Source organism: Myotis myotis, unplaced genomic scaffold (assembly GCF_014108235.1).
Source record: "Myotis myotis isolate mMyoMyo1 unplaced genomic scaffold, mMyoMyo1.p scaffold_m19_p_10, whole genome shotgun sequence".
In the NCBI taxonomy this organism is placed as follows: domain Eukaryota; kingdom Metazoa; phylum Chordata; class Mammalia; order Chiroptera; family Vespertilionidae; genus Myotis; species Myotis myotis.
The window spans coordinates 41816911-41826776 of NW_023416314.1; the positions used below are offsets into that span (position 1 = coordinate 41816911).

Below are 9866 nucleotides of genomic sequence, written 5' to 3' on the forward strand. Positions count from 1 at the left end.
ATGCTAAGTGAAATAAGCCAGTCAAAGAAAGAGAAATGTTTTTTAAAAGAGTATGCGTGTCTAAATTATAAATGGCATACCCTTGCATGGATTCAGTGGAGGGGCTTATTCTAGAAGAGTATGTGAACTGTAGTTCAATTGAAACAATTGACTTACTTACACACACTTTACAGAAAATAAACAGTAACCTGCCATAAAGTATTAGCAATAAATATCTTGACTTAAAAAATGGAGATTTTACACAATTTTTTTGTAATACACTCTCTAAGCTGAAAGGAGTGGTGAATTTCTAGAATGAGAGAATGTTTCCCTGTGTCAGATGGTGCTGAAGTGTCACGTATGATGTAGACAGTCTTAACCATTGGATTCAGCATTGTGGAGGATACTGTGACACGCAGTGTCATGGCATAAGAAAACTGTCTGACTGGGGTGAGAGGAAGAAAAATAGAGAAGGACTTTGAGTCGTGAATGTATAGACAACTCTTTCAAGGTCTTTTACTGTGATGGAGAGAGAGAAAGAAGGAGAAGTAGAATAGGAAGAGGAAGGAGAGGAAGAGAGGGAGGAGGAAAAGAAAGATAAGAGGGAGACAGGGGAAAGGGGGAGGAGGAGGGCAGAGAACAAACAAAGGGGAATGTGGATGGCAGAGGTTTTTGCCTGCTTCCCTCACTTCTCTCCCAATCTCTTTACCACATCATGTCTGAATCAAACCAGGAAACAATAGTCTCGCTATTACCCATAATGTAACTCTTTTCAAAGACCTCTGTAGAGTATAGACTAGAAATGAATTAAAAAGGTAACTGGTGTATTTCTCAGACTCTGAGTGAGAAAACTCACCGAGGCACAAAGAAATTCATCTCTATTCTTTATCTGAGACTTTAAAGAGCAACTGTTCTCCACCTACTAGGGCTTCTAAAGCTCACCTCATGTACAGCTAAAAACGTTGAGAAAACTGTAGCTTGTTTCCTTTTCCCAAAGTCATATTGTTTTGGAAAGCAAGACATAAGTAATTTGGTCTCTGATCTGTTTGGTCTTGATCCCATAAATGATGGGATTTAGCATAGGAGGTATCAGAATGCAGACATTGGCAAGGAGTACATTAATGTGGGGTGAAATGAGGTGTCCAAAGCGGTGAGTGAGGGGTGAGAAGAACCCAGGACCATAAAAAAGGATAATGACACACACATGGGAACCACAAGTGTTGAGAGCTTTGTGGCGAGCCTGTTGGGAAGGGATGCGGAAGACAGCACGGAGAATAAGCATATATGAAACACAAATTAGTATAACATCTAAAATCACTGTTGACATGAGGACGAAAAATCCATACCAAATGTTTATGCGTATGTCATCACAGGCATATTTGGCCAAGCCCATGTGCTCACAACCAGTGTGTTGAAGAATGTTAGTTCTGCAAAAAGTCAGTCTTTTCAGAAGAAATATCATGGGGAATACTGTACAGTAACTTCTCAGAAAGATAGTTAGACCAATTTTCCCAATCAGCACATGTGTGAGAATGGTGGTGTATCTCAGTGGGTAGCATATGGCAATGTAGCGGTCAAATGCCATCACCAGCAGGATCCCTGACTCAGAGATGTAAGTGCAGTGGATGAAGAAGAGTTGAGTGATGCAGCGATCCAGGGAGATCTCCTGAGCATGGAACCAGAATATGGCCAAGGCCTGAGGCACTGTGCACGTGGAGAGGACAATGTCTGCTCCGGCCAGCATGCCGAGGAAGAGGTACATGGGTTCATGGAGGCTGCTCTTTGTGAGGGTAAGGAAGATGAGCAAGCTGTTCCCCAGCAGGGCGATGACATAGGAAACGAAGAAGGGGATGGAAATCCACACGTGCTGGTCCTCAAGGCCAGGGATGCCCAGCAAGTAGAAGACTGTGTAGCTCACGTCAGTGTGGTTTAAGGTGGTCATACCTGGAGTATATGACTTGGGACCTCACTTTCTGTTTGTAGAGAAATCAACATTTCAGATTGTACTCAAACTTTATAGCACTTACCTGATTCTTTTCCATATTTAGTTCCAAGAACAACTAGGATAACAAAATGAATAGGGTATTGTCGTTTTTCCCCCCAGTGAGGTAACAATCTTAGAGAGGAATAGATGTTTATAAAGCCTACAAAACAATATGCTAACTGAACATGTTAGTGGTAAAAAGATACAATTATAGGAACCCAACAGAATGGCTAATTCAATCTACTTGGGTATAGGATGTCAGATTGAGAATGGAATGAAGTCATTTGGCATTTTAAAGATAGACTTTTGTTATATAAATATTTAATGCATTTAAAACAGTGTGTAATCCCGTGTGGTTGTTTGATTGCATCTATAACACAATGGTGAAAAGATCCAAATAAAAGTATATTGTCTGATTACAAATTAACGGGCTTGGATGCTTTCCTAGGAGGAGATATTCAATCACCTTGTGCTTTAAATTGGAGAGCATTAGATATTACTCTGCTGACTTAATGTCAGACAAAGGTCTTAATATTCTCAAATATTTACTCTACGTCCCATAGTCCTTTAGTTTATTCTTCATTTTTTCCCCTATAGGGTTACTCCACATTATTATATAACTTGCTCACCTGCTTCAAATGTAGTCTTCATAGCCTAAGATGTGGTGAATGTGGATTGTCAGGCATCGGGAGCAGAGATTTTTATGTGTTTGCCTGAAGACTCCAGGGGAGGCCAGTACCTCAGGGAACTCAGATTTGCTTTTAACAACAACCCCTCCATTGCATACACATGGGTCAAGTCATTATGGCTCTTTATGTCTGCTAATACCACCCCTCCAGTACAACTCCACCCTGGATTGGGTGTGCACATATGTTATTTCCAACGAATAACATGTTAGGGTCATTACATCAAATATTTCTGTGTATGTTTTAATGAGAATTAGTAAATATTATCCCCATTTATATCAGCATAAATAAATTGACTGTGAAACAGATTATTTTATCTATCATCTATCTATCTATCTATCTATCTATCTATCTATCTATCTATCTATCTATCATCTATCATCATTTAGCATCTATCTGTCTATTTATTATAATTTTTTTAGGTTTAAACAGGTCGACATTTATTTTTCTCTGAGCCAAGAATCCCAGGAGAGGAAGCCCAGAGTTGATGTAGCAGCTCTGCTGTGACAAGTACTCAGAAAGATAAATTGCTTGAGCTGTTTATTCCATTGCTAGAGGCCCAGTGCACTAATTTGTGCACGGGGGGCGGGGGGGTCCCTTTGGGTGGCCTGAAGGGATCGGGCTGAAACCTGCCGTCCAACGCCAATTGCAGCTCCTATTTGTCTCTCCTGCTAATCCCAGGCCCACTGTGCCTGTTGTGCCCATTTAATCCGATTTGGAGAGGCTTGTGCTGCTGCAGCAGCACTCGCTAGCTATGAGCCCTGCATCTGGCGCCCTCCTAAGGGGAATGGCCTGCAGGATTGGGCTAAAATCGGCTCTCCGACATCCCTTGAGGGGTCTCGGATTTTAAGAAGGCACAGTACAGGCTGAGGGGTCCCAGTGCACAATTGAGCCGGGGAAAGGCCGTGTGAGGGCTCCAGGGCAAGTCTGGTCAATGTTGCTCAGTCCTGATCGGCTGTACCACAGGAGCAAGCTAATCTACCAGGGGGAGCATCTACCCCCTGGTGGTCAGAGCACATCTTAGTAATTGGTTGACCAGTTGACTTTCTGCCCCCTGGTGTTCAGTGCATGTCATAGCGAGCAGTTGAGCAGCCTTAGAATATCATTAGCATATTATGCTTTAATTGGTTGTTCAGTTGTTCTGCGGTTCGGTCTATTTGCATATTACCCTTTTATTATACTAGATAGCTGGTGCACAAAAATTTGTGCACTCGGGGGGAAAGGGGGAGCCCTCAGCCTGGCCTGTGCCCCTCGCAGTCTGGGACCCCTGGGGAGATAACGCCCTGCTGGCTTAGGCCTGCTCCTGGGTGGCAGAGGGCAGGCCCAATCCCTAGGTGCAGCCCCTGGTCGGGCTCAGAGCAGGGCCGATTGGGGAGTTTGTGTGCCGCCCCCTGTCATGCACAGAGCAGGGCGGATCGGGAGGTTGCGATACCTCCCCCAGTCACGCTCAGGGTAGGGCCGATTGGGGGGTTGGGGCACCGCCCCCTGTCACACTCAAGGCAGGGTCGATGGGGAGGTTGCGGTGCCACCCCCTGTCATGCACAGAGCAGGACCCGTCAGGGGGTTGAGGAGCTCCCCCCGGTCACTCAGATAGTAGGGCCGATAGGGGAGTTGGGGCACCGCCCCCTGTCACACACAGAGCAGGGCATATCAGGGGGTTGGGGCGCCGGCCTCTATCACCCACTGAGCAGGGCCGATCAGGGTGTTGGGATGCCACCACTCTCATACTCAGGGCAGGGCCGATGGGTTGGTTATGGCTCTACCCCATCACACACAGAGCAGGGCCCGTGGGAGTGGTGGGGGTTGTGGCGCTGCCCTCTATCACCCACAGAGCAGGGTGGATCATGGGGTTGGGGCGCCCCACTCTCACACTCAGGGCAGGGCCGATGGGGAGGTTATGGATCTACCCTGTCACACACAGTGCAGGACCCTTGGAGGGTGGGAGGGTTGGGCTGCCGCACCCTGTCACACACAGAGCAGGGCCGATCAGGGGGTTGGGGCACCACCCCCTGTCACACACAGAGTCACAGGGTGATCAGGGGGTTTGGGCGCTGCCCCCTGTCACACTGATCCCGGTGCCCGGAGGCCTCGCGGCTCTGCTGATCCCGGTGCTGGGAAGCATATTACCCTTTTACTATATAGGATAGAGGCCTGGTGCATGGGTGGGGCTGGCTGGTTTGCCCTGAAGGGTGTTCTGGATCAGGGTGGGGGTCCCCACTGGGGTGCCTGGCCAGCCTGGGTGAGGGGATGATGGCTGTGTGCAGCTGGTCACACACCCTTCAGGGTTGGGGTCCCCACTGTGGTGCCTAGCCAGCCTGGGTGAGGGGCTGAGGGCTGTTTGCAGCTTGTCACACACCCTTCAGGGTTGGGGTCCCCACTGGGGTGCCTGGCCAGCCTGGGTGAGGGGATGATGGCTGTGTGCAGCTGGTCACACACCCTTCAGGGTTGGGGTCCCCACTGTGGTGCCTAGCCAGCCTGGGTGAGGGGCTGAGGGCTGTTTGCAGCTGGTCACACACCCTTCAGGGTTGGGGTCCCCACTGGGGTGCCTGGCCAGCCTGGGTGAGGGGTTGAGGGCTGTTTGCAGCTGGTCACACACCCTTCAGGGTGGGGGTCCCCACTGGGGTGCCTGGTCAGTCTGGGTGAGGGGCTGAGGGCTGTTTTCAGGCTGGCGGGTGACAGAAGCTCCCAACCACTCCTTTTTTTCTTTTTCTTTTTTTTAAATTCTGGGCCAGCTTTAGCTCTGAGGCTCCAGCTCTTAGGACTCTGCTGCTGAAAGTAGGCAATCGACACAATGTATAACTCCAGCTCTGACTCCAGCTCTGAGATCCCAGCTCGCTGAAAGCCTGTTTCTGGGTTTTTGTTTAGCTTCTATATGTTACAATGTTTCTTAAACTGCAGGCTCAGAGTCCGGCAAGGCAGGCGGGGAATGTTGGAATCCTCCATCACTGAAGCAAGCAAGCAAGCCTCATGTTAGTTTCAAGCTGCTTGGCTGCCGGCTGCCATCTTGGTTGACAGTTAATTTTCATATCTCCCTGATTAGCCAATGGGAAGGGTAGCGGTCGTACGCCAATTACCATGTTTCTCTTTTAGTAGATTAGACAGGACCAGAGCAGTGATGGAGAACCTTTTGAGCTCGGCGTGTCAGCATTTTGAAAAACCCTAACTTAACTCTGGTGCCATGTCACATATAAAAATTTTTTGATATTTGCAACCAGAGTAAAACAAAGATTTATATGTTTGATATTTATTTTATATATTTAAATGCCATTTAACAAAGAAAAATCAACCAAAAAAATGAGTTCGGGGGTCACCTCTGACACACGTGTCATAGGTTCGCCATCACTGGACTAGAGGCTCGGTGCACAAAAATTGATGCACTGGGGGGTTCCCTCAGCCCAGCCTGCCACCTCTCACAGTCCATGAGCCCTCAGGGGATGGGAGTGCAGGGAGTGGGCCTAAGCTGCAGTCTGGCCTCCCTCTGCGGGAGGCGACCAGGCAGATCAGGGGAAGGCGCTGCCCCCATTACCCCACTGCTGCTGCCACTGCCAGCTGCTGCGGCTGCCTGAGCCTCGGCCCTTGCAGCAGCAGCTGCTGTGGCTTTGTCTGGAAGGATGTCGGGAAGACGTCTGGCCTAATTAGCATATTACCCTTTTATTAGTATAGATACCTGTTATGGCCTTACTCTTGTTATCAAAGTTAGAAACATGTAGATTATTTTAAAAACACTTATTTCTGCAAGGTTTTCATTGTGATTTTGATAAATTTAAAGTGAAATGAGTACCTTATTTTTCATATTATTTAATAATAAATTTTAATATTTTTTCTTTTAGAAATATAGTTTTACTTATTAAAAATAACTTCACATATCACTTTGTAGCATTAATCTGCACAAGGAATTTATGGTAACATGTTTACTGTAATATGTTGTCCCTGTTTTGAACTATTCAGAACATTAAAGCTATATAGCTATAACAGAGACCATTATGCATCAACTTATTTATTTTTAAAAAATTTTATCTCACCCTGGGTGGTGTAGCCAGTTCTTTGGAGTGATGTCCCATGCACCAAAAGATGACAGGTTCAATTTCCGGTCAGGTTACATACCCAAGTTGGGAGGTTGATCCCTATTAGGGGCGCCTGCAGGAGGCACCTAATTGATGTTTCTCTCTCACATTGATGTTTTCTCTCCCTCCCTTTCTCTCTCTAAAAACAGTCAATAAGATTTATAAACTTTTAATGTAAAAATATGGCATTTATTTAAAATTCTATATATATATTTTATTTTTTTTTGATTCCATATATTAGTGAAATCATAAGGCATTTGCCTTTTTGTGTCTGACTTATTTCACTTAGCACAATAACCTTTAGGTCCATTTATGTTGCAGCAAATGGCAAGATTTTATTCCTTTTATGGCTGAGTCATATTCCATTGTATATATGCACCAATTCTTCTTTAGCCATTCATCTGTTGATGGACATGTAGGTTGCTTCCATATCTTGGCTATTGTAAATGACAATGGAATGAATACATGAATGTATATATCTTTTCTTTTTATAAAATATATTTTTATTGATTTCAGAGAGGAAGGGAGAGGGAGAGAGAGATAGAAACATCGTTTTTAATTGGGAGGGAGTTTCAGACTCTGAGCTCCAGATTCGGGCGAGTCTCTAGGGACCCAGACTCAAACAGGAATAGTGGGACTGTCTGGCTTCGGTCGGAACTCGAAGGCAGCATTCTCTCCGAGGTTTGCAGCGATTGCTGGGACTCTGTGAGGCAGAGCCCCTAGGGACTGAACTGAGAGCAGCCATAACTGCTCTCTCCAGCCCACCCTGTAGATCCCCGGGGACCCGCCCCACCCAAGCCCTGCGCAGAGCCATTTGCCAGATAGCCTCAGGCACACCCTAGATTAGCACCGCCCTAGAGATCCAGCACAGAAGCTCTCCCACTGCAGACACAGCGGACTCTCATAGCCAGTTAGCCTGGAGGTCAAATCACCCCCGGTATTGCCGACAACAATCAAGGCTTAACTACAACAAGACTGTGCACAAAGACCACTAGGGGGTGTACCAAGAAAGCATAAAAAATGCGGAGACAAAGAAACAGGACAAAACTGTCAATGGAGGATACTGAGTTCAGAACCACACTTTTAAGGTCTCTTAAGAACTGTCTAGAAGCCGTCGATAAATGTAGTGAGATCCTCAAGAAAACTAATGAGACCCTCGATGTTATGATAAAGAACCAACTAGATATTAAGCATACACGGACTGAAATAACGAATACTATACAGACTCCCAACAGCAGACCAGAGGAGCGCAATAATCAAGGCAAAGATTTGAAATACGAAGAAGCAAAAAACACCCAACAAGAAAAGCAAAATGAAAAAAGAATCCAAAAATACGAAGATAGTGTAAGGAGCCCCTGGGACAGCTTCAAGCGTACCAACACCTGAATTATAGGGGTGCCAGAAGAAGAGAGAGAGCAAGATATTGAAAACCTATTTGAAGAAATAATGACAGAAAACTTCCCCCACCTGGTGAAAGAAATAGACTTACAGGTCCAGGAAGCGCAGAGAACCCCAAACAAAAGGAATACAAAGAGGACCACACCTTGACACATCATAATTAAAATGCCAAGAGCAAAAGACAAAGAGAGAATCTTAAAAGCAGCAAGAGAAAGAAACTCAGTTACCTACAAGGGAATACCCATATGACTGTCAGCTGATTTCTCAACAGAAACTTTGCAGGCCAGAAGGGAATGGCAAGAAATATTCAAAGTGATGAAGAGCAAGAACCTACAACCAAGATTACTTTATCCAGCAAAGCTATCATTCAGAACTGAAGGTCAGATAAAGAGCTTCACAGATAAGGAAAACCTAAAGGAGTTCATCACCACCAAACCAGTATTATATGAAATGCTGAATGGTATCCTTTAAGAAGAGGAAGAAGAAGAAAAAGGTAAAGGTACAAATTATGAACAACAAACATGCATCTATCAACAAGTGAATTTAAGAATCAAGTGAATAAATAATCTGGTGATCATAATAGAATCAGGGACATAGAAAGGGAATGGACTGACTATTCTTGGGGGGGGAAAGGGGTGTGGGAGATGCGGGAAGAGACTGGACAAAAATCGTGCACCTATGGGTGAGGACAGTGGGTGGGGAGTAAGGGCGGAGGGTGGGGCGGGAAGTGGAGGAGGGGAGTTATGGGGGGAAAAAAGAGGAACAAATGTAATAATCTGAACAATAAAGATTTAATTAAAAAAAAAAAAGAAACGTCAATGATGAGAGAGAATCATTGATCGGCTGCTTCCTGCACACCTTCTACTGGGGGACAAGCCTGCAACCTGAGCATGTGTCCTTGACTGGAATTGAACCGGGACCCTCCAGTCTGCAGGCTGACCCTCTATCCACTGAGCCAAACCAGGTAGGGTGATATATTTCTTTTCAATGTATGTCTTGGATTTCTTTGGAAAAATAACCTGAAGTGGAATTGGTGGGTCCTTCTTTATTTCTTTTCTATAGCCTTTGTTTTAAAGCATAATTTGTGTGGTATAAGTATTGCTATCCCAGCTTTTTGTGTTTGTTTGTCTCTCTTCATTTTCATGAAATATCTTTTCCTATCTCTTGACTTTCAATCTGTGTATCTTTTGATCTGAAGTGAATCTTTTTAATTTTTTTTTCCTTTAAGAAAATATGGAACACTTCACGAATTTGCATGTCATCCTTGTGCAGGGGCCATGCTATTTTCTCTGTATCGTTCCAATTTTAGTATATGTGCTGCCTAAGCAAGCACTCGAGTCTTTTTTAGACAGAAAATTATGTGTCTTGTTTTGTTTACTTCCATATGTCTTTTTTTAAAAATTAAATCTTTATTGTTCAGATTATTACAGTTGTTCCTTTTTTTCCACCCATAGCCCCCCTCCACCATATTCCCACCCCACCCTCTGCCCTTACCCCCCTCTGCCATGTCCTCATCCATAGGTGCACGATTTTTGTCCAGTCTCTTCCCGCACCCCCTACATCCCTTTTCCCCCAAGAATTGTCAGTCCACTCCCTTTTTATGCCCCTGATTCTATTATATTCACCAGTTTATTCTGTTCATCAGATTATTTATTCACTTGATTTTTAGATTCACTCGTTGATAGATGTGTATTTGTTGTTCATAATTTGTATCTTTACCTTTTTCCTCTTCTTCCTCTTCTGAAAGGATACCGT

At 45.0% G+C, this 9866-nt stretch overlaps 1 protein-coding gene and 1 non-coding gene across 2 annotated transcripts; both read right to left on the reverse strand.

Moving 5' to 3' along the window:
- Positions 1–976: 976 nt before the first annotated feature.
- On the reverse strand, positions 977–8706 carry LOC118664291 (olfactory receptor 52B4-like). The gene is made up of 2 exons (XM_036324262.1): positions 8690–8706; positions 977–1928 (listed from the first exon to the last, which is right to left on the reverse strand). Exons 1-2 carry the CDS (start codon positions 8704–8706, stop codon positions 977–979), a joined length of 969 nt encoding a protein of 322 aa, XP_036180155.1.
- Positions 8707–9338: 632 nt separating this feature from the next.
- Positions 9339–9444, reverse strand: LOC118665650. Its single transcript, XR_004970727.1, has one exon. It is a non-coding gene; the product is annotated as a U6 spliceosomal RNA (small nuclear RNA).
- Positions 9445–9866: the final 422 nt, after the last annotated feature.